The sequence below is a fragment of the Gasterosteus aculeatus genome, chromosome 20, assembly GCF_964276395.1.
Source record: "Gasterosteus aculeatus chromosome 20, fGasAcu3.hap1.1, whole genome shotgun sequence".
Taxonomy (NCBI): domain Eukaryota; kingdom Metazoa; phylum Chordata; class Actinopteri; order Perciformes; family Gasterosteidae; genus Gasterosteus; species Gasterosteus aculeatus.
This window is the reverse complement of record NC_135707.1, coordinates 20603627-20630186: the sequence shown is the minus strand read 5'-3', so window position 1 is coordinate 20630186 and position 26560 is coordinate 20603627. Positions and strand designations below refer to the sequence as shown.

The 26560-nt window shown below is 48.4% G+C and overlaps 2 protein-coding genes and 1 long non-coding RNA gene across 3 annotated transcripts; 1 reads left to right on the top strand and 2 right to left on the bottom strand.

Moving 5' to 3' along the window:
- The first annotated feature begins 1324 nt into the window (after positions 1 to 1324).
- On the top strand, positions 1325 to 13294 carry znrf2b (zinc and ring finger 2b). The gene is made up of 4 exons (XM_040164940.2): positions 1325 to 2190; positions 7571 to 7666; positions 12035 to 12140; positions 12293 to 13294. The coding sequence occupies exons 1-4, from the start codon at positions 1782 to 1784 to the stop codon at positions 12348 to 12350; spliced, it is 669 nt and encodes a 222-aa protein (XP_040020874.2). The 5' UTR covers positions 1325 to 1781; the 3' UTR covers positions 12351 to 13294.
- On the bottom strand, positions 3995 to 4793 carry LOC144389455 (uncharacterized). Its single transcript, XR_013453532.1, has 2 exons — positions 4713 to 4793; positions 3995 to 4619 (listed from the first exon to the last, which is right to left on the bottom strand). It is a non-coding gene; the product is annotated as an uncharacterized LOC144389455 (long non-coding RNA).
- A 1797-nt stretch (positions 13295 to 15091) lies between the features above and the next one.
- cyb5r4 (cytochrome b5 reductase 4) lies at positions 15092 to 25116 on the bottom strand. Its single transcript, XM_040164939.2, has 16 exons — positions 24916 to 25116; positions 23839 to 23963; positions 23515 to 23668; positions 20823 to 20923; positions 20066 to 20141; positions 19423 to 19504; positions 19266 to 19323; positions 18706 to 18799; positions 18495 to 18527; positions 18304 to 18426; positions 17849 to 17989; positions 17290 to 17424; positions 16800 to 16950; positions 16223 to 16309; positions 15797 to 15958; positions 15092 to 15523 (listed from the first exon to the last, which is right to left on the bottom strand). Exons 1-16 carry the CDS (start codon positions 25019 to 25021, stop codon positions 15469 to 15471), a joined length of 1683 nt encoding a protein of 560 aa, XP_040020873.2. The 5' UTR covers positions 25022 to 25116; the 3' UTR covers positions 15092 to 15468.
- Positions 25117 to 26560: the final 1444 nt, after the last annotated feature.

Below are 26560 nucleotides of genomic sequence, written 5' to 3'. Positions count from 1 at the left end.
ACATCCTCTGTCCCGAAACCCACCATCGGCATCGCCATCCTTCTCTCCTCACTTCTCCAAACTATCTCTCTCTCTAAACTCTCAACTATATAAACGCTATCCAAACTGACCGCAACTCTCCACCAACAAACCACATATTGCCGTTTGTCGTCCCAGCCGTTTCCCGCCGGGTCGGGTCTGGGAGTCCGGGGACCGGGCGGACTGTTGGCCGGGTCGGCTGCCCTCTCTCCCCTCGACCCTTTCTCTCTATGTCCAGCCCTGCTGCCCTGACGTTTGGCTGGGTTATCCCACCTCCCAACCACTACACCTTAATTACATCCCACGAGAACAAACAGCCCTTTCTTTGCCTGCCTTGTTGCATTGTACTGTTGGCTTGGCCATCAAGTACAAAAGACTAAATCAAGACTAACCTTCCGCTCCAACAAACAGCAGCCATTAAGGTAATGGTTTACCTGCGTGGCCGCTAACCCCGGCTATTTGCAGACCGAGGAGATTAGAAGGATTATCTCAGCAACGCTGCCTTCATCACCAGCTCTGTGAGCTCTGGTGTCCAACAGCAGGACGTCTTTCTCAGCATGTAGGCCCATTCATAACTCTACAAGTGTAAATTCATCATTTCACAACCATGTGTTCAGTTGCTCACAAGAACGCGTTATATTGGTAATTTAATTTATTATTAAATTAAAAAATAAGGGCTGAAATAAGTAGTGACTGGAAGGCCATAACTTCCATATTTGCTGGATGTAAATGCACAAACCGGAAGGTTTGCTCGCTACTATCATTGATGTTGCTGCTGACGTCAGCTGACGCCAAACGTCCACGTTCATCAAGCTCCTTTTACACACACACACACACACACACACACACACACACACACACACACACACACACACACACACACACACACACACACACAGAGCAAAAGTAGAGCTATTCAATTTCACAATAAGAGCACAGGGATTGGCTTTGCACGGGATGTAATACAGTACTTCAAATGTGCAGTGCAGTTGTTCAATATGAAATATACAATTTGCAATTTACAAATTGCAAAACATCTTTACCGCTCAGATCTTACAACGTTTAGAATTAAGAAGCAGCAGATTGAGCAGCAGACTCTGTCTGATTTATACATGGCTTTATACTTGGGTGTGTTTTCAAGTTCTAGACACTGGGCTACTTCAGATGGTGTGGATTGTTATTCAATGCTAATTACCTACTTGCCATGCATTCACAATGCCACACACTACAGATATATGGAAAGTAAAGTACAAATACTTCTACTCCTTACATTTTAAAAATGGTGTGTGTTTGGACTGCGGGAGGAAGCCGCGGCACCGGAGAGAACCGCGCAGACGCAAACGACTCAGCGGCTTTATTCTGAAACGTCCCGGCGGAAGTGCGCGTGAGCTGCGCCGGCCTGGCCGCTCGCCTGCACCGGGGCGCCTCGTTCTCCTCCACCACTTCCTTCCTCTGGGCGACGCGTCGTGGGGCGGGGAGGCGCGAGCCGCCGTCGTGCTGCCGAGGAGCGATGGCGGAGCGACCCGCGGGTTCCACGGCGGCTCAAGCGACGACCGCTGACGGGATACAACGGTGACGGCCTCTGAGGTTCGACGCGCATCTGTCGCTTGTGTCACATCTGGCCGGTCCGAGTGTCCCACATGCTCCGCGTCTCCTCCGCGTCGTCAAAGCCATCTGCCTCGGGCGTAAATCTGGCGCAGCGTCCCGCGGCGGCTCACGCGGAGCCTCGGTGACATTAGCAAGCCGAGTCGCTGGGGGTCACCATGGGGGCGAAGCAGAGCGGCCCGACCGCCAACCCGGCTGCCACCGCGCGGACCAGAGCGTACTCCGGCTCGGACCTCCCGTCCGGCGCGTCCAGCGGCAGCGGCAGCGGCGTCAGCGGGACCGCCGCCGGGGGGGGGAGGCACCGCGCGTACGGTGCGCCCGGAGCCGCCGGACCCTCGTCCGGCTCCGGCCAGCCGCACGGAGCCAGGGCCAGGTCCGTGGGGGGCTCCGGGTCCAGACCGCAGTCCGGTATCAACATTCCGAGCAGCAGCGGAGCGTACAGCTCGCAGGAGTCCGGCGGCAGCAGCCCGGAGGAGGCGGACCGGGAGCGCTCCGGCGGGGGGCGCGACGGTCCGCGGCTGGTGATCGGCTCGCTGCCAGCTCACCTCTCGCCTCACCTGTTCGGAGGTAAGCGGGCAGCAGACCCTTCGCCTCTGTCTGTGTGTGTGTGTGTGGAATATATATTTCTATTCATTTTGTTTTTAATTTTTGCCTCTGTGCACATGCAACATCGTGTGTCCCCAAACCGTCCATCAGCTCAGGAAACCTCCCCCTCACACGTTGGACAAACGGTTGAGTCCATTGGTGGTCCCATGATGGCCCATTGGTGGTCCCATGATGGCCCATTGGTGGTCCCATGATGGCCCATTGATGGCCCATTGATGGCCCATTGGTGGTCCATTGATGGTCCATTGGTGGTCCATTGGTGGTCCATTGGTGGCCCATTGGTGGTCCATTGGTGGCCCATTGGTGGTCCATTGGTGGTCCATTGGTGGTCACTGACCAGCATTTGGCTCCACGATGCTTGTTGATTGTCCTTGAAGTCCAGTGGTGGGAAGCACAGGTCCTGCATAACACAATAAGCATGTTGAATTGTGTCGTGACGGGACGGGAGGAACGTGGGCTTTAACACGGGACTCCGTCCCTTCATCTCAATCTGTTTGCATTCAACCTCTTTACCTGAATTGGAGCCAACGTACACGGTGCTGTTAACGGGACGTTCCTCTGAAGACAGGCGCGTGCGTAACACATGAAATAAGATGCGAGGACACCAGCGCTCGTTATCTGTCCCCAACCTGCTGGATCGTCTCTCTCGTCCCGCTCATCTCACCGTCCTTCAGGCCTCTTGTTTTTAGCACATTTCCTTCATGTCGGTGTGCATTAACTAAAACAAACGCACGCACACACACACTTGATTAAGGCATGTGCTCTGTGTCTTCTCCTCCGGGATCGTAGCATTTTAACCGCTAAGTTAGCATTCATAAATCTGTTTTCTGTTCACTTCACGTGTCGTGTTTATGTTAGCATCGATCCATCATGTTCTATGTTCAGCAGCACGTGTCCTTGTTAGATTGAAGGGGTCCAGCACTAAGGACACATCTCGGATTTGCTGTGTCCATCTTTGTACCGGATTCCCTTCAGTCCAAAAAACCTTGGTTCAATCAACTCGCCACCCGGAAGAAATATAACGTGGGTTAGGGTGCTGCAGTGGTCTGAAGGCCGCCGCGTGTTTCTGCGTCTTTACGTCGTGTCGACGCCCTCGTTTCACTTCCTGGTTGTAAAGTCTTGCGTGTGTTGCAGAGCGATTCACCTCCAGAACAACAGGTGGAGTCACGTGTTTTGTTGAAGACGACCTGGAGAGTCACGTCTTTGTGTGTGGAAGTCGTTGGTTGCTTTATTTATTGATCATAGACTTTATTGCCCCGTGCATCCACACTGCTGCTCTTCATCAAGGACACATTTGTCCCGTATTTTCCTCCACGACTTTGTTCCCCTCGTTTGTGGAGATCTCCCTCCATGAATCAGAGGCCATCCGGCGTCCTCATAGTCCGCCAATGACGGCTTGTACAAGTGCTCATATTACGCATTTCTTCCCACAAAAGCTCTTCAATCTGATCCGTTCTCTCGTAAACATTCTTCCTTTTAATAACGGCCGTATTGTGCTGTGAAAACGGAGATGTGAGACTCCGTAAAGGACGTAGTCAGAGACCAATCACAGCCTGGTGCTGCAGGAGGCTGCGTCGCTTTAGGCGCTAGTCTACAAAAATGGGTCGACGCACTCAAGGACACGCAAGGGGGTTTCTTGAGTCTCTGTGAAAACGCAGAAGCATAAACGAGGCTTAAGGTCCGCCTCCAAATGCTCTTATTGTTTGATACGCATGATGAAGCCCCACCCAGTCCATACTGTATTCAGAGCCAGTAAGAAACAGACTTTAAAAATAATACACTTTCACGTTTTATTCAGAAACACGCAAAAACAAATTCTTAAATTCTTAAAAAAAAATTAAAAAGGAAACAGAAAACCTGCAAAGTGGTGCGGAGGCCGAGCTCTGTTACCGCCGGCATGGTCGCTCATTCTCCTAACAAGCTCACACGTGTGGCGTCTCATCGGTACCTTCTTGCATGAAAGCGGCCCCTGAAGGCCCCCGAGGGCCCCCGAGCCTCAGTCAGTCGGGCGGCACCACGGCCGGTGGGGCTCAGTGGGGAAGGTGTGAGCGGTGAATGATGGAAGAGGGAGGCTCTCTGCCACTGTTCATACGCTGTGATCCGATCTCACAGAAGGTCCACGTGGTGAAAAGCTCATACGCGGCTCACGGCGGATCGCCGTGGTCGATTGAAGAGCAGACATTGACCTGCAGCCTACGTCATCGCGGCGGTGACAGATAGCGCCGTGTGGCCGAGCTGCTAACTCATAGTTCATGCACACGCCACGCTTCCTCTTTTCAGTATCGTGTCAGGTTCTTGGGCCCCGCGGTCCGCCGTGTGAAGGAAGGAGGCGTCCCACGCACACACCAGTCACCAGCTCTGCAGTCCCAGTTGTGCTTTTGGTCCGACGTCTGAAATACGTTGTGTAGTTAAAAGGTGGTGGAAGAGATTTTACGTTTATTGCACGATAAAACAATGCTTCTAGAAGAAGCCGAGCTTCATACCTGCTGACTGTGTTCGCGCTTCAGAAGCAGTGTGTCACTCACTTCCTGTCGGGCCTTAGAACCGTTAAGTCTGCAGCGCTTTTCTTCTGTGTGACAGTGACTCTTAAGCAACAGCATGACGCAACGTGTCCACACGGCTTGGTTGTGTGGTGTTCAGCATGAGCGCGTAAACCAAGAGTCACGGTGGTGTTTATGGTGCAATGAGCTGCCTGGTTCATTGTGCTGGGGCCCGGTCGGCGGACTGGGGGGCCCGGTCGGCGGACTGGGGGGGACTCGGTGCCACATGTTCAGCGTGAAGAGCTTACAGCCTTTGCTGTCCGTCTGCCGAGGCTGACACAGCAGATGATTCACAGGACCGTCACTGTCACGATGGTGGAAACATCCATTTCACAGCTGCAAATACGTGTCCCACTTCATATTTGCCCCACAATGCATTGGGCCTGGTGCCTTGAGACTGATTGACAGACCTTTTTGGACTTTAACGTGATGCATATCAACAGCTTTCATCGACTGTGTTTTCATGCAAGAAGGTAACTGTTCTGAACACAGGGCCAGATTATCTGTGTGTGTGTGTGTGTGTGTGTGTATATATACATATATATATATATATATATATATATATATATATATATGTATATATATATATATATATATATATATATATATATGTATATGGGGTGCAGGGGTGACGCTTGCTATATAATGATAGAGGAAACATGTCTTTATGTTGTACATGCCATTTGTCAGAGGGGACCATCTGATGAAAATGTTACATCTGCAATGGTTTTATTTTTTTAGGTGCTCACATCAGTACTTCAAATGTGAGTACTTGTACTTGGTCTGCACACAAGGTGGACAGCAGCTCTGCAGAACGAGCCGGAGAGGAGGGGGGGTGGAGGTCCGCTGGTCCTGCAGCCAGGCTAGTCGATGGTCATTGAAGCGATCGATCGCATGTGTATGTACGGGCCATCGGATACTACTAGAACCTGTTTTATCAGTACTAGTGGCTGCAAAGAGCCTGTTTCCACTACAAACACGTGAGCTATCAGCAGGCGGAGTCCACAGCAGGTGCACCGTCATGCATGCGTTCAGCAGCCACGGCCTTCATCCACACGGAATCACCTCAACTGGTGGACGGACTACCATGACCTCTGCAAGGCAGGTTCCCAGGAGGATTAATCCTAATGACTTGGATAATCCCTCAACTTTTCCTCTCTAGTTTTCCTAAAATAGTGTGAGAGCTGGTGGATGCATGGACGGTCCATTTGACCTTTCACCCGTCACCAGCCTGTCTGTGAAACACCTCATTTCTGTTATGGATCATGTAAAGCTAATGTACTAATAACGCTGACCATGCAACCAGTCGTGGAAGCCATCTCATTGATCTGTGTGTGGCTGTGTACAGCTGGTAGTTACCCTGGTTAGAAGAGACAAAGCACACAGTCCAATTAGAACACGGTGTCCGTTCATTAAAGTGTGTGTGTGTGTGTGTGTGTGTGTGTGTGTGTGTGGTCCCCCGTTAGTCTTCTATCATTACATTTCTTATAATACTAATATTGCTGTTTCTTCATGAGCTCTTCGTGACGCCAAAGAACATGAGAAGAATCGAAGTGCACATCAAACGTCTGTCAGTCATCCGAATGTGTCCGTCTGTACAGGTTTACTGGTCTCGGTGTGATGCACCAGCTACAGAAGTGAAACCGCTGACCTTTAACAGCCGTGTGTTTCGCCTCGGCAGCATTTGCGGAATAAACCGCGTGCTATTAATGATCTTAGTGACGGACAGACGGACAGCTGCCTCATTCAAGGCTTCTTTCACTATGATCAGTGGGCTGGAAGAGACGTCCCGCAGCAAGTTAAAGGTCCTCGTCTCTCCCTCAGAGGAAGTCCTGTAGGCGACTCCTGGGCGTGCAGATGGGGGCCGGCTCACGGGCGCTGGGATTCGCTTAAATAGGTCAGGCGAGCCGTGGATCTGCTGCTTCTGGCCGCACTAATCCATTCATCCCATCAGTGTCCTGGTGTGTGGACAGACGGTGAGACGCTGCACACGCCCCTCACCTGTCAGCAGTGACGTCAGTAACTTATGAAAGGCAGATGAAAACACACACGCACGGGCAATACAGGGAATGCACCAGTATCTCCAATCACACTCATTGATTCGATATTAAGCCTGAAATAGTTTGTGTTCACCAACCGGTGGATTCTTTACATAAAATCCACCGCCGCTCTTTTCCTTGTGAGGACGTTGATCAGAGTCGTGCTTTTTGACGCACATGTTGATCCCAGTGCGTTTGTGCAACATGTCGTCAATGAACGGACGGCAAACGCACTGCTTATTCTACCATTTCTCACAATTGGAATAACACACATATTGTACATATAAACCACAACAATACACTTATTTAATAGACATTTCTATGTTTAGATTTTGGCCGGGTAGGCAGGGCCCGGCTGGCCGCCCCCGGCCTGTCAGTCACCGCTCAGCTGGGTGCCGGCAGCCGACGGGTGGCGCTCGGCTGTATGAAGGTGACGTTGGGATTTTGATGGAAATTGAGAGAAAACGATATTGACAAGCAGGAAGGAAAATGGGTGGATTGTTTGTTATCAGAGAGCTTTGATGGAAATGCGTCTGCTCATCACTGATTGGTGCTCTGATAATGCGGATTAAAAAACTCATGTTTAATCCCTGTTGGTTGTGACACTTGAGATGGCTCTCCATACTTTGAGGTACCTTTTTACTCCTCACCGCTCCACTGTGCTGTTTTCCCTCCAGCAGTGGACCACATTGTTAGTGATGAACAGCTGAGCTCTTTGACCTAATCCTAGCCATGTGTGTGTGCTTCCTCCCTTTCTTCCAGGCTTCAAGTGCCCTGTGTGCTCCAAGTTTGTCTCCTCGGATGAGATGGATCTTCACCTGGTCCTGTGCTTGACCAAACCCAGAGTGACGTATAACGGTAGGACTCTTCACTGGTATCACACAAATGTGTGTGGCTGCAGAACAATCAGTGAGCAAATGAAACTCGCTTTGAACTGAGATATCATGAGAATATGTAGCAAATAACATTTACATTCATTTTTACCTCTTCACTTTAGCTGTTGCTAATGTTATTCATTTTACAAAGATGAAGATATACGTCTAACCTCAACATCAAATAATGCATGACACAATAACACTAACATGAGATAAACATGCAGAATGTGTAATTATTAGGGCTGTCAATAGATTAAAATTAACTAATTAATCGCACATATTGAAATTCATTAATCTCGATTAATGGCGATTAATGAATGTTTGTTTTAAATCTTAGACTAAATCTTAGGAGTAATGAGTACTTCAGAAATCACTTTAGAGAACATGTATTTTAGACACTGTTGTTTAATTGTTAATGTTAAACTACACATCAAACGCTGTGTACTAGATCCTCGTGAACCAGAGAGGGTGGACGTGTCCGTCTTCCTGCTGGGTTTCGCTATTGGCCTTAAAATCTTGTCGCCGCTTTTGTGAGGGTTTGGAACGTTTGTGAGATTCTTTTTTAAATTCTTATTGTTGGATAGCACGTGAAGGTTTGTGCGACCTTTCAAGGACTAAGCTGCTCATGCTGGATGCTTCACTTCCACGTAACCGTTGTAATACATTTTGTAAACATTGTGTCAAGTATATTCACTTCAAATACAAAAATTGAAGTGGAAGAACTTTCCACATTCAACAGGAGGTTTCTCCAACCGGTGTTTCTAAAAAGTATGCGAGACCATAAAAATGCAAACAACATATTTTCCCACCGTGAAAGTGTATTTTAATTAGTGGGCCTCATACTTACAGCTGCTGGAATCTTAAGACATGGAGCTCCTAAAGGGACGGGTCGCCTCCTTTCTCTCTTTCACCTTTGTTACGGCCGCGCTGCCATCGTACCCGCGTACGGGAGGCTGAGCTCTTCTCTTCTTGCCATTTTGTTCACCTGTTATTCACTCAGGTAGGTGGCCCCCTCTTCAGGGACACAACAAACCTTCCAGAAGGATCAACTGTTGAAGATCCTCCTTGGTCACAACCGTCTGTGACGTGATCCACTCAGTGGAAATCATTTTCTTTACTGTAGCAAAGTACAAATGTCCACGTCTCTGACTGCAGCCTCTGTCTGACGTCTTATCGGTGTCATAATCTGCACTTCGGGTCGGAGATAAAGAGGAATAAGCCTCCTGAGCTCAGTAACTTTTTAAGGATTATTTAGGTCATGCTAAGTGGTAGCAACGCGCTCAAAGTGGGAATGTACTTTTCTACATCCTTCTGCCTTCAGTGAGGAAGTGAAGCTAGAACAAAGTGTGGAGAGGAGACGTATGGAGGAGGTATTCCTCTACTTGACCTCCACCTCCTCTCCATCCTTAGCCTCTATTTCCACCTCTTTATCCTCATTGATATTCCAATTCTTGCAAATGTAGTCTTACTTGTTCTGTCCTCTCAGTATATGCAGCCATTCCCAGATACAACTCTGCAAGAGACGTGAGCTGGACTCATGTTGTGGGACCTTCACTGAGATTATAAAGACAACTTGATGTGGAAGAAATCTGGCACCAACAGAAAAATGGCTCTAGTAACCCAAATGTTACACACAGGACCAGTGCTAAACAGCACAAAATCAGAGGGGCCAAATGACACACTGCGTAGGAACAGTGTCCCTGCAACGAGCACGTGACTACAGGAACACACAGGAAGCAGAAAAGTGTACCGTCCTACAGAACCACCCGCACCAAGAAGAACAAATCTAGCAAACACTATTGTACACACTCGCCACACCAACGGTGTTCCAGTGTGTCAGTAGGTCATTCACTGCTTTGCTTGTCTAACATCGGATTCTACTAGAACCTGTTTTATCAGTACTAGTGGCTGCAAAGAGCCTGTTTCCACTACAAACACCTGAGCTATCAGCAGGCGGAGTCCACAGCAGGTGCACCGTCATGCACACTGCTTGTCTAACTATATTTTTGGGCCTTTTAGTACTTTACTTACACGCGCACACACACACACACACACACACACACGCTGTGGAGCAGACTGACGCCGAGTCATCCCCATAAACGGGAAACTACGGCTCAGACATCAACCCGCTGCACTAGAAGCTGCTCTTTGCTGATCCCCTGCTTATCATTACAGAGGTCAAAGGTCAAAGAGGTATTGTTTTTACTGCTGTCTGTAGTCTTATCTATTCATCAGGTTTCCTAAAGTCTTTTTAACTTAATATTTCAGGGTGGAAACAGATATACATGACACTACACGTGTGGTATTATTTGGTGGTAAACTGGACTGTTATCACAGTCATTATAAAAAACACCTTCAGGAATCTCTTCAGTTATATCTCAGTCAGAGTAGCACTATTTGTATAAACTATCTGTGGACTCGTACAAATCTGGTGTCTGGCTGTCAGACACTCGGACCTATTTTCAGATTTTGCAGATGTGTGCGACATTTGTTGCATCAATGACCTGAAACGCGAGCGAGTGGCAGTGCAGAAGAATACGCAAAGCTCAAAGGTCACAGAGGAGGTCACAGAGGAGGTCACAGAGGAGGTCACAGAGGAGGTCACAGAGGAGGCCACATTGATGCGTCCACTACCTGCCTGTCACATATGGAGCATAGAGCCACCCTGACACACACACACACACACACACACACACACACACACACACACACACACACACACACACACACACACACACACACACAGTGAATAGAAACACACACCACACACACGGCGTGTACTCTATCGCTTTTTTCACACAAGGAGATGAAAGGATCAATAGCCAGTCAGGAAGCAATTAGCCTAGCTTAGCAACAGATGACTGCGCTGCTGAAGTATTTCCGTCCCAACAGGTTGACCCGTTCAGGCCAGCTGACCATCACAACAACGACATGAAGTCCCCTACACTTTAGTGTGTGTGTGTGTGTGTGCGTGCGTGTGCACGTGTACCAGTGTGTCCGTGTGCGTTTCAATAATGCGCAGCAACGAAAGCACCGCCCCGTGTGTGGAGCCTTCACCGTGTTACTGTCCTCATGCTGTGCAGCAGACCATAATAACCATGGGGGTCAATCGGTCTGGCTGCAGGTGAGGGGGTAAACGATGATGATGATGATGATGATGATGATGCTCTGACTCTAGACCCAGACCAGTGCGATGCGCAGCAGGAACACACACACACACACACACACACACACACACACACATACAGGGTTACTTTGTTCGGACTGAGCGTAGTAACACAGAGGAACTATTTCCCAGTAAGCCAACAAGTCAACGCTGCATTCAGGGACATTGTGGAAAGAAGAGAATCACAGCTGGTGCATAAATGAAGGTAGTGGAGTCAGACTGGATGTTTACAGGTACACCTGTATAGTACGAGTGGTATTAACAAGGAAGCCGCTTTACCACTACATGCTTCTGCTTCCTAATCATTCTAATGCTACGACTTTCTATTCTTCTTATTCTTCTTATATCTTCACACGACTGTATGTGTCGTTAAAAGGTATTTTGTTTTCTGTCAAGCGCCTTTGTTTGAGCATCAGCCCGACTGGGGGGGTGCAGGGACACGTCCTTGTGGGTCTACATACTGAAGGACAAACTTTTGGTTTCACTTTGGACGGGAAGAGACTGTGTGGTGATGTTATTCATGATGCACCACCGGATCATAACACTAATGTACACATTACTAAAAAAAGATCTCCTTCACACGCTACAGTGACTGCTAAACAGACACGGGGGCCAAAGCTGCACAGGTGGAATTCTGGGTAACAAAGTTCCATGCGGCAGAGAACAGATTGAGAGGAATGTTGCTGTGCGTATTCATGGTCCCCAGAGGAGCACACGAGCTTTGAACTTTGCACACAACACACGGCGATCTAGTGGGATGATTGCGTAACAGTCTCAATGACCATGTGGGCGGTGCCTCACGCAAGAATCCTATTTGAATGTCTCTATATAACACATTTTCTTTTTTTAAATATTTTAAATATTTTTACTTCAGTGTCGTGATGGACGTTTTTTCAAACTCAATTCAAATCGTACAAAGATCCCAGATGTTGCTTGATAAGTGTTAAAGTGGATTACATCACATCATATTTTATTAAAGAAGCAAAGATGCATAATTATAATTAACATAAAGTCTCAGATTAATTTCCATCATACAAAACACAACATCTCATCCAGTATTTCAGGTTCTGCTGTTTCCTTGTGTGTGACCTCCTGAGCATCAGCCCACTCTGCAAACGGATGTTGTGAGATCTTAATGGCAGAAGGGTGGACTGATGCCTGTGGTGGGACGTGTCTGTCTTTCAGAGGACGTCCTGTCCAAGGATGCAGGAGAATGTGCCATCTGCCTGGAGGAGCTGGTGCAGGGAGACACCATCGGCCGCCTGCCCTGCCTCTGCATCTACCACAAAGGGTAAGAGGCTCCTGGTTTCCCCCTCCCGACTCCTTCCCACCGCCCGCCAACCAACACGGAGGCTGTGGTGGACGTGGTGACGTCAGCACATCCACCACGGTGGGGTCAGGACGAGGACTTGTGTCTCACCCGGTCTTTGCTTTGCTCCTCAGCTGCATCGACGAGTGGTTTGAAGTGAACCGGTCGTGTCCCGAGCATCCGTCGGATTGAAGGGCTCTGCACCGGCAAAGGATCCCAAACACCTCCTGAAGGCCACGTCCTGTCTACATTTGTCTGCTGCGTTTTAAGATTCCACAATAAGAGGGATCTACTCAGTGGAGCGTGGACCCAGGGAGACTGCTGGACACTGTGATCCCCCCCCAGTAATGTAGTGCCACTGTGCCAAATGTCATTAAGCAATCTTCAGGGATACAGACGTTAGTGTGTACGTGTGAGCGGGCTGGTGTCGCCCCTACCTGCCCTCAGAGCACGCAGGCTCCTCCTCCTCAGCGCCATTGGACAGCAGATGTTGGCGGATGGTACACCTGGAGGCTGGAGGAGGTGGAGGTCCTGGTCCCCCCACCCCCCCCCCCCTCCTCCTCCAGCGTCAGGGTCTAGGAGGAGGAGGACTGGACTGCAGAGACAGCAGGACCAGCTGGACCCAGCCGGAGGCCGGAGAGCAGCTCGGACCTTTTCAGACTACGAGCTGAAAACAATGGTGCCAATCAACACACACGCTTTGTCATCAGTGCTTTTTTCACATACCATAGAGAAAAAGGACTTCAGGTACCAAAAGCCTCCCCAGTCCTAAGGACATCTCCTCATTCCATCTTCTAACAGGATGTGTATAATGACACACAGCATGCGACAAAGATTGTAGCTTAACAACTTCTCTAAGTTATGAGCACAGTGAAGTTCTGCAAAATACTTTTATAACATACAATAGAATCAGGACAAAGTGAGATGTTTAGATTTCAAACGTTGTTTTGTGTTTCTTCATGGAAATATGAGATTGTCTTTTTGATAAAGTCTGTGATCTATTTTAAATTGTAGACTATGGATAAATTATAATATTTGGTCATACTTCGGTCACTGCAAACATTAGACTGAAGGAATGAAACACTGTTTAAAAGGTATATACGTTCAAAATGAATCAAATAAAACCTAAAATCTGATTATGTCATTTTGTATTCAATTGTTTTCCGGTTTTATTGTTTTTCTATAATAATTCAAAGGTTCCCTCTGTAGTTTTTAGCCCTTGTCTGACTTTGTCACAGGGACGTAGCAATGACGCCATCCTGCCTGAGGGGGCAGTAACGCGCCAGTAAAGCATGCGGCCGTTTTATTAGACCAGCTTTCTGCTTCACAGCACCAGGACGGCTTCAGATGTTCTGCTGGGAACAGGATGTGGCGGTGATTGATCGACTGGACTACAGCGGACCGGGCAGCTTAACGCAGACTCGGCACCAAGTGGGCCCGGCGTAAGGCGCGCTGGGGGGCCTGGACCTGACCCGGGTCCAGTCTGCCTGGAGGGGCCTCAGGGGGTGGAGCCTGCAGGTTGGATCCAGCAGAGAATATGAAGCCGGGAGCTTCGTTAATTGTCCACTTGGTGTCTCTGGAGCTGTCCAAAGCTTTACCTGCTGGCAGCTCTGAGGCCCAATAATCACCCGTCATGAAATGTGTGCACTATGTAACGGACATAAAACATGTTTCACGATTTATTTCCTGTAAAAGTACGTACAAAAAGCAATGAGTAATCTTTGCAATAAACGCAGGAGTGATTGTTATCCATTGTCTTGCCATGTTCCATCTGTTTGAGTTCTGTGAACTACTCTACTTATTTGTCTGACCCATCTCATTAACTTGGCTGAAATGTTATTTAATTGATGATAAGCGAACGATACCAAGACGCAACTGGCAGAAGGTCGAAGGTGATGAAAGCTCAGCGGTTTCTCCGATTCACTTGGCATCCCGCTAATGTGAAGCAGATGTAGCAGCTCCTATTGGTGTCCTCCACCCTGGTCTCTACGAAGGCCCGCATTGACGGGTGGGACGTGAACTGCCCCCACTAATGGCTCAGCTCATCATCGTCCCGTCCCGTTATTTGTATTGCTGTTCACTCCTGCGTCCGAAGGGGATTCCATGAGGGACAGACACGGAGACGCTTCACCTTCAGCCGTTCAGGTTAAAGAGCGTTTCACTGATTGAACACGTGCACAAACGAAAGCCCCGGAAGAGTAAACTGTTCAGCATCTGAAGCTGTGAAAGCAACGGAACCCAGAATGTCCCAGAAATAACTTTGTCACATGTCAACTGTTTGGGGGGGGGATCAGCTCAGCAGTGACCCCTGGTCCTCGTCTCCCTGAGGGACAACGTGGTCTCCTTACGGACATCTTATTTACTCTTTATAATAAACATTCTACAGCTGTCACACGTGTGCTCATCCTGACATTGTTACTCTCCTTAAGGTTCCTTCCTTTTGTCATACCCGTTCTCCATCCTGCGCCCACGTGGGGTCCCGGGACAGGCGGACCATAACAGTGGCATACGGTCATCAAGGTGTTGGAAACATTCCTCACTTTGGTCCATTGGGACATGCATCACACAGCATATATACACATATTTCATTTTCATCATAGGTACTCTTCAACTGTGAGCGATGGAATCTAAAACATATTCAGAAAATAACATATTAGGATTTTTTTTTTTTTTAATGATTTGATTTTTTTCTGGGTTTGTTTTAGTTGAGTAACTAGGATCAAAATGACAAACTCCTACATGCATGTAAGTGGGATCCGATACTTGTGCACTGCTGTCTTGTCTATTGTTAGTCTACTGTCACACACCAACCGCCAAGACAAATCCCTTGTATGTTTGACATGTTTTGGCAATTAATGTTTCCTTATTCCTATATTCCTATATACAATTAAAATCATAACACATGTATTTGACACTAAGCAGTCACACAACCCTTTAAAATGTTCCATAATAGATTTATTTAACTGCATCCGTGTAGCAGAACAGTAGAACAATGGGACCCATGAGTATTCTTTTCCCTTACAGCTCACGTTTACTCCTTTCGCATATATATCGTTTACACCCATTTACATATTCAGATTTATTGCTCTGGATCTGAGTAGATTGGATTTTACAAACCGTTGCAAAGTTTCAACCTTATTTTAGACACTGAGAATGTGTGACTGTCCATCACAGCTGGGGGGGGGGGGGGGGGTGACCTTGGTGCATAGAAATACAACTCATTCATTTCTCACAAGCAAGTATATAAATGAATGCCAACGGCGTCTCTCTCACAGGCACTGAGTCTTTGCAGGGTGGAGGCGGCGCTCCGTCAGCCCTGGAAGGCGTGGAGCTCCTCTTCACTGAAGCCCTGCTGCTTCAGCAACCTGACGGGGGGGGGGACAAGGAAAGACACTGCTGAATGCAAACAAAGAACAAGGAGGTCTACAGGAGGGAGGGGGGTGGGGGGCATTCAAGTCAGCTGTGTGGGTTCACACGCGTGGTGATCCATGAGAAGGAGCTGGAGGAGCAGCTGTGAGAACACGGGAGCGATCGGATGGACGAGGCTCACGCGTCGCCTGCAGATCTGCTCCGTCACGCACATTCAAACCAGCACGCTCATCCGTCAGCATCTTTCACCGCCGGACTATAATACACACCCCATTGTCAGCTCCGTAAAAGCAGCAGGGCCGCACACACACACGTAGCATTTGGACCCGTGTGGCCTGGTGAGGAAGTCCTGGAGCATGGACTCGTCCACCCTCCCCGTCCTGCCGGTCCAGCCCTCGCAGGGATCAGAGAGCACGTAGTCTACCTGAAACCTTTACAAAGACATGCAGGTCCGGCGTCAGTAAAGCTGGAAATCGTCTGCATTACAACTCAACGCGTCCGTCAGTTAGTCAAACTCCACTTTTACTCAGTCAGCAGAGTGAATGTAGCGAGACGATAGGATTCCCAACAGGACTACAAGTCCACTAGACACCACTCATCTCTAGTCTTCCCTCCACTCGCAGCTCTCATGTCATCATTCACTCTCTGCTGAGAGCAGGCACCACACGGGGACACCTGTCCATCGGGGACAGCACCTGTCACTGTGAGCAGCCAGCTTGTCCAGCTGGCGGCGCCACAGAATGTCCTCCTCGCGGCGGTTCAGGAAGAGCAGCTTGGTTTTCCTAAGGTCACACAAACACGTTGGAGTTACAATCAATGACCGAAGCAGCACAGAACCTCAGTTCTACCTCAGGTCTGCATCGGACTTTACAAGTGACTCCTGTTTCTAGGAGATAAGATAACGTGTGGGAGTCGGTGTTCATTCTACATGCAGCAAGAGACAAGGGAGACTAACAAGGACAGGATGTGGTCTGTGTGTAAAGCCTTCACTAGCTTTTATAGTAAATCCCTGCATGTTGTGAGCTTTATGCAGGCTGTTGTACTCATCATGTCATGTTTCCATCAGATTAAAGGCTGTTGGAGAACCTGAAATAAGGTTGTGTCTTAGTGGACAGAGTCCACATGGGCACGCAAGGTGTTCTGGGTAAACAAATGTGAGGCGGTGGTAACAGGGCTCATCTCTCCTGCTTAGTATGTGTGTTACCCGAGTCCTGATGGATTACTTCTGAGTGCTACACCCGCGTCCAGTCGGATCCACGTGAGAGTTCCCACCTGATGGCGTCCATGTCCTGGAGGGCCAGCTGGATGAGGCGAGCCATGGGTGTGAACCCTGTGCCCGCTGCGAATAGGTAGAGGTCTGTGACATCACGCAGGGGGCGGAGACTGAAAGTACCCTCTGGACCGCTAACGGGTAAACAGTCGCCTAGACAGTTACACTACATTAGTACACTTGCAATAATACACACAAAAGCCAGAATGCACATGGGGGGGGGGGGGGGTGGTGGTGCAGGCTAACAGGCTGTTTAGCTTCATCGCACTGGGCCTTTCTACTGTGTGTCATGCAGCAGCCCGGCCCCCATTTCACTTCCTCTGAACATTAATGAATCACAATGAGGGAAACCTTGTTAAATCAGATTATTGTAATTACGTCCAGAGTTATTTCTACTTCCCGCCACATTATCGTTCATTTAGGAGATATCTGTTACAAGAGGACTAATAGTAACGGTCTCCGCCCCCCCACGCCTCCCTTCGGCGGACCTACCGACGTGCAGGCTGCTGAGATGAGAGCTTAACACTCCGTCAGGGTAGACCTTGATCATGAGGTAGAGGTCGGGGTCCTGGGGGGCGCCTACCAGGCTCTGATCTACTGGAGTGTATGGCCTCACCACCTCGGTGCCTGGAGGGGACGCACGACGCCGCGATGAGCTCATGTGCACATTCGGGTGGCGGCTTGTCGTTGCGTTGTCATGTGGCTGAGCGCCGTGTCTCAACAAGACCTCTGCAGAAGCTCGTTCTGCTTGATTGACAAACAGGAAGCGGTTTCTGTACTTCTGATTGGAATGTTGCTCAGAGGAACGGCGTCTTCCGCTTGTTGGTTAGGTGGAACCATTGCATCCACCAAACTAAATATCTACATTCAATAGATCCGCTCGTCTGTAAAGGGACATTCTGGACCTTTGGCATGAATAAAGCATGTTTGTCGGGGCAAATCTGCTTACTAAAGGAGACCGTTTGAAGGATGCGTGGCCCGGGACACCTTCTGGTGGACCCACTGGACCCCGCGGCTAGAAGTAGACCCAGTCACAGTCCTCGCTCCTTACCTTGGGCGAGGGCTTTGAGGTAGACGTGTTTCCCAACAGGCACATGCATGACTGTCCCACGAGGAAGCTGCAATCTGAACACATGTGTGTTGTGGTTCACCTCCGTCTTAGACACCAACACACAATCCCGGTAGTGGAGAGCTGGAAGAAGCAGACGACAGCCCGTTTCTAACTTCGGGATGTCCGGCGTCCTAATAACCAATCAATCAGACGTCTCATGTGCAGCCTTTGCAATAGTTGGATGGGGGGATTTTTGTCGTCTATACCTCCTCTTCATGGATTACATTTTAAGATTACTCGGACTATTATTTGCATCTGTAGCTGAATTCAGTGCATTTCCGTCATGTGGTGCAACTGGAGACGGCCGGCTGGAGCAGCGTCACTAGTCACCTGACTAACGGCTGTGACACGAGATATGTCAAACGTGCAGACATCAGAGGGGCGTTGGGTCTCACCTCGGTCCTTCTTGCGTAGAAATGTATTGTGTAATTCCAGTGGCAGGCCCAGGCTGCTCCACTTGCCTTTGGCCTGTTTGCGGATGCTGACCTGGATCTTCCCCACGAGGGGGACATTGTGGACTGTTGAAGACAAAGAGCATGAAGCACATGCTGTCTTCTTTTTTTCTTCATGACAGATGTTTTCTTACCAGCAACGTTTCCCTCAACGTCGTCAGCCAGACCTGGAAGAGCAGGAGCACGACACTGACATCACTGGATCATACAGATCGTGTGTGAGCTCTTGACAACATGCAGTGTCACACAAGCACACCACGTGCAGCCCGTGTGCAACCCGACACGCACGCCACTCATTCCTCATCTTTCCTTCATTGTTTGAACAGCAGCAGCCTCTCTACTCACGTAAGTGGATCATGTAGGACATGTTGCCCAGCACCACCTCCAGCCGCAGAGCCCCCCCCTCCAGGTCAACGGTGGTGCAGCCGGAGCTGGGGATCTGACACAGGAGACATGCAGCCACTGATCTGGGAGCCTCTGGACAGGATCAGACATACTACGTACACTTCATGCTTCAAATGAGATTCTGATCGCAAGTTTCACGGGAAACTCATAGAAATGAGACTTTGGGAGACAGCGGTTGAAAATGTGACTTTGACTCGCTGACTTTGTTCAAAGTGTGGTCGCTGGGAGCGAACATGCACTATGCATCATATTTAAAAAGCACTAGTACACATGATTTCATGTTGTGGGGCACTATTTCACAAAGCGACCTCCCCTTTCAAAGAAGCAAGCAGGCTGTTATTGATTTGATTTTCTGTAGGGAGCAGCAGTGGCCAGTAGGAGAGGCCCGTTAGTCTTAGAGAACAAACATTCTTTGTCCAGACACCCTTCGTCTCATCAGTCACTGGCTGCAGCGCTGCATGACTAATCGGAGCCTTGTGGAGGGTTCGGGAGTCCGTTACCTTTCTTTTAGCATAAACCACCAGATTAACGGTGGCATCAGTTTGGAACCAGTCGTACCTGCACAAAGACAACAAATGACATCACCGTGTGAGTAAACATTAGTTCATCTGCAACGAGCTTTTATCACGGTCGCTTTTGGAGGTCGGCGTGTCGTACCGCGGCCGCGAGTCTTTTTCTGTGGGAGCGGCCATCGACATGGGGGGGGCGAGGCTGCTCTGTGGCGAGGACGGGACGGCGGCTGAGGAGAAGAAACAGATGAAGAGCAACGAGCAATTTGTGATTTACGTGTACGAGTGTAAGTGTGAGTCACAGTATCTGATACATGCATGTAGGAGTCTGTCATTTTATCAGAGGCACTCTTCAACTGTGAGTGACTGAATCTACTCTTTGCAAGTGGGAAAACCTGCAAAATCAGCAGTGTCTCAGACACTGGTTCTCCCCACTGTAGATGGTTCATTGTGTACACATGACATCTGCCACACTTCAGTCAGGCTCATTGGGGGAGGCTTCTGGGACGGGGGATGTCCCATTTGTCCAGAATGTAAAGGCCTCTGAGGCAAACTTTTGACTTTTGGGTTATACAACAAATGGATATATGGACATATTCAGTCAAAACAAGTAGTAGCGCAGCAGTAAATATGGTGTTGATACCAAGTTCATCTCTCAGAGGGATTGTCATCCACTGCACAAACAGCACGCATGGTGCGTGTGTTGCAAACCAGGAGACGCCATAGTGCTGCTGGTTATGAGCGTCTGGTTCCATCTGCAGTAAAGCGGCAGTGTGTGGATGTGTGTTTACCTTTAATGACAGCAGTGGCCATCCTACCCACCAGGCACTCTTTTAACATGGACTCATAGTTTACCCAGCGATGCACCTATGCACAAACACACGTGTTACCATAGCAACGCATAAACACCCATCATGTCACACATTAAAGAGCTCAGAGAACCACAACAAATGTAGCTGCACTCACAAGACAGCCCACGTTAAATATGTCTCAGTCGTCTCAAGGTCCCCCGGCTTGTTTTAACTGCTGCTGCGTTTTCTTTATGTACTTTTATTCATCGCCTGGGCCTGATTTACTTTAGTCCCAAGGATGTACAAACAGAAAACAGGGGACCAATGTTATCATTTAAGAATAATATGTATTGACATGTTTAGAAAGACGATCACCATGGATGCAGAAATGAAAGCAGACTACAATTTATTCTTTTCTTTTAGTTGGCCTTGGTCCCTAAACTGGAGCATGGATTTGTAATCCAGCCAACGTTGAGAGTGTGTCTTTAGTAATGGTGGCTGAGCCTGATGCCCTCAGTGAGGCTCATTAGCAGACAATCTGCCAGCATGAAATGACACAACAGGCTGTCCACTCGGACATGGTGGACTGCTGAGAATGTGGGCGTTCATCGCTAAAGATAAACTTTAGATGTAGAACAAAACAATGAGTAACATTTAAACCATCAAGTTGAAAAAAGTAATTTACTGTTACTGTAATTCGTAGAAAGCAGCAACACACCTTTCCCTTTAGAACATTTAACAGTATCGGCTCCCATACCTGGTCAAACAGGTCAGTGCCATCTATTCCAGCTGCCTTCATCAGCTCCTCTTCCCCACCAGGGTGGTAGTCCATGTATGGGGTCACATTATAAACCATACCTGCAACATGGAAAAAAGATGAAGTCAGGAGTATTTAGCACAGCAAATAACCCATAACTACATACGTGAGAACAGAGAATGAACAGGCTGCCACGCAGTGGGACGTTCTGTCGGTATGCAGATTACTGCCCCCCCCTCAAGTCTCTGCCCTGGATCCACACACGGACAGTTGAGACGTGTGACATAAATGAGAATAAAAAAAGGAAGAACTCGGAAGCCATCTGATCTGCTCCGTCAAACAGAGACATGGTGGTGCTGTTACAAAGTCTGAGAAAATGAGCCTGATTTCGTCCTCATCAAACAGAGAACTTCATGTATGTCATACTGCCCAGAGAATGGTTTGGTTTATTCCTCCTGACGCAAGTTTAAAAAATGCCAAGAATCCATCATGTAACGCCGTCATGTAACGCCGTCATGTAGCGTCGTCATCATGTAACGCCGTCATGTAACGCCGTCGTGTAACGCCGTCGAGTAACGCCGTCATGTAGCGTCGTCATCATGTAACGCCGTCATGTAACGCCGTCATGTAACGCCGTCATGTAGCGTCGTCATCATGTAGCGTCGTCATGTAACGGCGTCATCATGTAGCGTCGTCATGTAACGCCGTCATGTAGCGTCGTCATCATGTAGCCTCGTCATGTAACGCCGTCATGTAGCGTCGTCATCATGTAGCCTCGTCATGTAACGCCGTCATGTAGCGTCGTCATGTAACGGCGTCATCATGTAGCCTCGTCATGTAACGCCGTCATGTAGCGTCGTCATCATGTAGCCTCGTCATGTAACGCCGTCATGTAGCGTCGTCATCATGGAGCCTCGTCATCTAACGCCGTCATGTAACGGCGTCATCATGTAGCGTCGTCATGTAACGCCGTCATGTAGCGTCGTCATCATGTAGCGTCGTCATGTAACGTCGTCATCATGTAGCGTCGTCATGTAACGCCGTCATGTAACGCCGTCATCATGTAGCGTCGTCATGTAACGCCGTCATGTAGCGTCGTCATCATGTAGCGTCGTCATGTAGCGTCGTCATGTAACGCCGTCATGTAGCGCTGTCATCATGTAGCGTCGTCATGTAGCGCCGTCATGTAACGCCGTCATGTAACGCCGTCATCATGTAGCGTCGTCATGTAGCGTCGTCATGTAACGCCGTCATGTAGCGCTGTCATCATGTAGCGTCGTCATGTAGCGCCGTCATGTAACGCCGTCATGTAACGCCGTCATCATGTAGCGTCGTCATGTAACGCCGTCATGTAACGCCGTCATGTAGCGTCGTCATCATGTAGCGTCGTCATGATGTAGCGTCGTCATGTAGCGTCATCATGTAGCGTCATCATGTAGCGTCGTCATGTAGCGCCGTCATGTAACGTCGTCATCATGTAGCGTCGTCATGTAGCGTCATCATGTAGCGTCATCATGTAGCGTCGTCATCATGTAGCGTCGTCATGTAGCGTCGTCATCATGTAGCGTCGTCATGTAGCGTCGTCATGTAGCGTCGTCATGTAGCGTCATCATGTAGCGTCGTCATCGTGTAACGCCGTCATCATGTAGCGTCGTCATGTAACGCCGTCATGTAGCGTCGTCATCATGTAACGCCGCCATCATGTAACGCCGCCATCATGTAACGCCGCCATCATGTAACACCGCCATCATGTAGCGTCGTCATCATGTAGCGTCGTCATGTAACGCCGTCATGTAGCGTCGTCATCATGTAGCGTCGTCATGTAACGCCGTCATGTAGCGTCGTCATCATGTAGCGTCGTCAGGTAACGCCGTCATCATGTAGCGTCGTTATGTAACGCGTCATGTAGCGTCGTCATCATGTGGCGTTGTCATGTAGCGTTGTTATGTAACGCCGTCATGTAACGCCGTCGTGTAGGGTCGTGATCATGTAGCGTCGTCATCATGTAACGCCGTCATCATGTAACGCCGCCATCATGTAACGCCGTCATCATGTAGCGTCGTCATGCAACGCCGTCATGTAGCGTCGTCATCATGTAGCGTCGTCATGTAACGCCGTCATCATGTAGCGCCATCATGTAACGCCGTCATGTAGCGTCGTCATCATGTAACGCCGTCATGTAACGCCGTCATGTAGCGTCGTCATCATGTAGCGTCGTCATGTAACGCCGTCATGTAACGCCGTCATGTAGCGTCGTCATCATGTAGCGTCCTCATGTAATGCCGTCATGTAACGTCGCCATGTAACGTCATCATGTAACGCCATCATGTAACGCCGTCATGTAGCGTCGTCATCATGTAGCGTCCTCATGTAATGCCGTCATGTAACGTTGTCATGTAACGTCATCATGTAACGCCGTCATGTAGCGTCGTCATCATGTAGCGTCCTCATGTAATGCCGTCATGTAACGTCATCATGTAACCAATGAGCAGAAACTGCTTTATTGTTTGGATAACGACACTTCAACTACTTCAAATTCTGCTTGAATATTCGGCTAGTAAGTGTTGAAGTGGACATAAGTGAGGTGTCTGTCCCGACTCCGAATGGTCCTCCAATCAAACCTGGGGTCAACGAGGTTCAGGCTGACATCAAGCTGCTAAGCAGCAGATTTCCAGGCCCCCTGCGGGCTCACCTCGTATGCAGGTCCAGCAGTCGTTTCTTGTGTTGTGTCTCTGCAGCTCTTCCTGGGTGACCTCGATCAGACGGCCCCTGAGCCCCGTCAGGTCCGTTGCACTCTTGGAAAACCGGATCCAGTCCATCAGACTGTGTCCCGGCTTCAAGGCCACCTGGTGGGACACTGAGACACTGAGACACGGCGACACCGATCCAGCTTATGTAACGCATGACAACTGGTCATTGTCGTGTCCACACAAGACAACTAGTACCGGCCGTCTCTTACAGATCGCGCGGCTTCACCGCACACAGACGAGCCGCTCGTTGCGGTCGGGTCGGTTACCTTGTTCCGCCCGGACTGGCCGGACGCAGCGACCCGCTGCTGGGAGCGCGCCGCGGGGAACGACGGGCTCGGGATGTTCAGCATGTCGGCGGCGCCTCGCAGGAAGCTCCAGACTCGGAGGAAACCTATTCAGCCGACGGCAGTGAACGACACATGAGCGGCGGCTCCGTACGGTCGTCCCGCTGCTGCTGCTACACGCCGACGTTACAGGAACAAGTTGTGCCCCCGTTGTGACACATTTCTGTTGAAACTGTTGCGATAGAGCCTAGCTGCGAGGCTAAGCTAAGCTAGGCTAAGCTAGGCTAAGAAGCCATTATCCGGTGAGAGCCTCCCGAACTAACGACAGCAAGTCAGACGTGGTCACGTTGCAATTCAATGAAGGGAAATGTCGTGTTAATTAAATATGTATCATCTAAATGAGTCACGTGATCGCTGTCTCGGGATTATTATTGTGGGGAGAAGCTGTTCTACCACTAATGAAGACTTCACTGCTTGTCGCACAATTTGTCAACAAACGGCGTCATCAAGCTGCGACGGTCCCGCTGCTGCTTGTTGTAAGTGGCCGCATGAACCAGAAAGAAATTATATTTCACGTTTCCTTTAAATCAGGAATAATAACTGCAGTACGTGCATGTTGGTCCTCTGACATCAGGCGGGCCGTGCATTTAATGCCTTCTGTGCCGCATTATTATATATTATATTATATACATATTATGACACCACCATTACAACGCTACACATTTACAAAACATTGTAACATTAAAAGTGAAATAAAAGTTATATTTATTTACAACAAAGCATGACAAAAATCCACACTCAAGAGCACAGCCCATTCAAATGTTATTTACATCTTAGGGAGCGATAATAACTATAAAATAAAAACAACACGATAAAAAAATGAACATACTACTGATAAATGATAAGAAAGCTGTAACTTTGTGATTGTGTTTAGTCCAGCAGAGAAGGCTCAGCTGTCCCTGACTACTGTCTGACATATGGAACACTGTCAAACTGAACATTATTAAAGGCTCCTGTGCTTTGAAATCTAACTCACGGGCTGAAACGCCAATAACTCACCTGCAATCAAACTATCGAATATCGAGGTGAAAGATGAACCACCTTGTCCTCCGCTTGTTCCACTCTCACCGTCGTCATCATCGTCATCTTCTTCTGAGTCGCTCATTCTGGTGTCTCACATAGCGCCGATATTGTATTTACCTGTATGTGCAATGCAATGAAGCGTACCGAAGACGTTCATCAGAGAAGCTGAAGGGTTTGCTTCTGAAAGGCTAATCTGCTAAGAGGATTCAATGGCCCAGTTCTCTCCCTTCACAATAAAGGCCCAAGTGCTAGTTGGGACTTAAAGAGCTGGAGTGGCAAACTGCAAAGATCTGGGAGATCGATTTTGGTGGGAGATATGTTGTCATTGTTACATAGAGTGGATATGGAAGAAGTATTCACCTCCAAATACGAAAAGTAAGTAACCGGAGAATCATCACAATTCCCTGTTGCCTTAAAACGTTTTACATTTAACCAGTTGAATACAGCCCTGATACAAATTGATATAAATGTTAGAATATCATTTATAACATCACATCTTAAGTTACGCGATGTTGTGTTTTTAAAGACACATAAGAAAAAACTCTCCTAATTATAACTGTTTTATATAATAATCACTTTGTAAGTCAGTAATCTTACAAACGTTGAGAATAAATACACAAAGAAACTGATCTTGGTTGCTTTGCTCCTTTTGATTTGTTGTATGATTTATTTATAATCATATATGTTTTGTCATCATTTCGCTCGTATCTTATGTAAGAAAAAAAAAGTTAATACGTGTGTTTTCTGCTGTGGTTTTCATAGATTGTCGTAGCTGCAAACGTGTGAAAAGAATCTTGAGCCACTGATTTCACGTCTAAATCTCGCTCAATTCCTGACAATCCATAGCTTTCATTTTTGATGATCTAGAACCTTCACTGATCCAGACTTTGCCGTCAAACTTTTCAATTTTTATTTTTCCTGAATTTTCAACTCACCACTAAATTCAAGACAAATATCAATATAAATCACTTGAACACAAATCTACAGACAGCATTTGGTTGGAGAGCGAAAGTGTCCATTCACAGCGTCCTCATGAGGAGCAGAATGAAGACTCGCCAATGGTTACTGGTAAATCCTTCTCAGATAATTCTTTTTATTTTGTAAAACCCCAAATTCTCCAGAGAAGGCTTTACAGTCTGTAAACGACAACAAACTCTCTCCTTACACCCTCACATTGCCTCACAAAAACTCCCCCAAAGAGACTTTCAGCAGGTAGGAGAAGGAGGGAACCTTAGTGAGGGACGGACGGACTGGGACGGGAACAGCGTAACAGATTCATACGACAGAAAGATGACACTGATGAAAACAGTTTATTTAGTGAATAAAAATGATAACAAAAGCATGAATTAGTAATGGCGTCAGCAACAGTCATGTGAGTACTAATAATGACTGTAGCAGAGCATGTGAGGACCAGTGCAGGACCAGTCCGTCCACGTGAGGAGCGAGAGCACAAGGACTCCAGAAGCTGTTGGCCATGCGCATCACTGGGACATTAGAGACTGTCCCAGCAGCTCACAGGTGTCTTAGGAGGACACTTCTTTCACCAGCTTCTTCCCCCACGAAGATGTGCCCCTTGAGATGGATCCTCTTATGTTCCTTATTCATCAGGCTACGACTTGGT

Excerpts from the sequence above, each read along its gene's own strand:
- znrf2b (XM_040164940.2), top strand. The coding sequence starts at position 1,782 with ATGGGGGCGAAGCAGAGCGGCCCGACCGCCAACCCGGCTGCCACCGCG. Across the intron at positions 2,191-7,570 it reads CTCGCCTCACCTGTTCGGAG|GCTTCAAGTGCCCTGTGTGC; the intron begins GTAAGCGGGCAG and ends CCTTTCTTCCAG. Across the intron at positions 12,141-12,292 it reads CTCTGCATCTACCACAAAGG|CTGCATCGACGAGTGGTTTG; the intron begins GTAAGAGGCTCC and ends TTTGCTCCTCAG.
- cyb5r4 (XM_040164939.2), bottom strand. The coding sequence starts at position 25,021 with ATGAGCGACTCAGAAGAAGATGACGATGATGACGACGGTGAGAGTGGA. Across the intron at positions 20,924-23,514 it reads CTGCTGGACCTGCATACGAG|GTATGGTTTATAATGTGACC; the intron begins GTGAGCCCGCAG and ends TCCATGTTGCAG. Across the intron at positions 19,505-20,065 it reads GGCCACTGCTGTCATTAAAG|CCGCCGTCCCGTCCTCGCCA; the intron begins GTAAACACACAT and ends TCTTCTCCTCAG.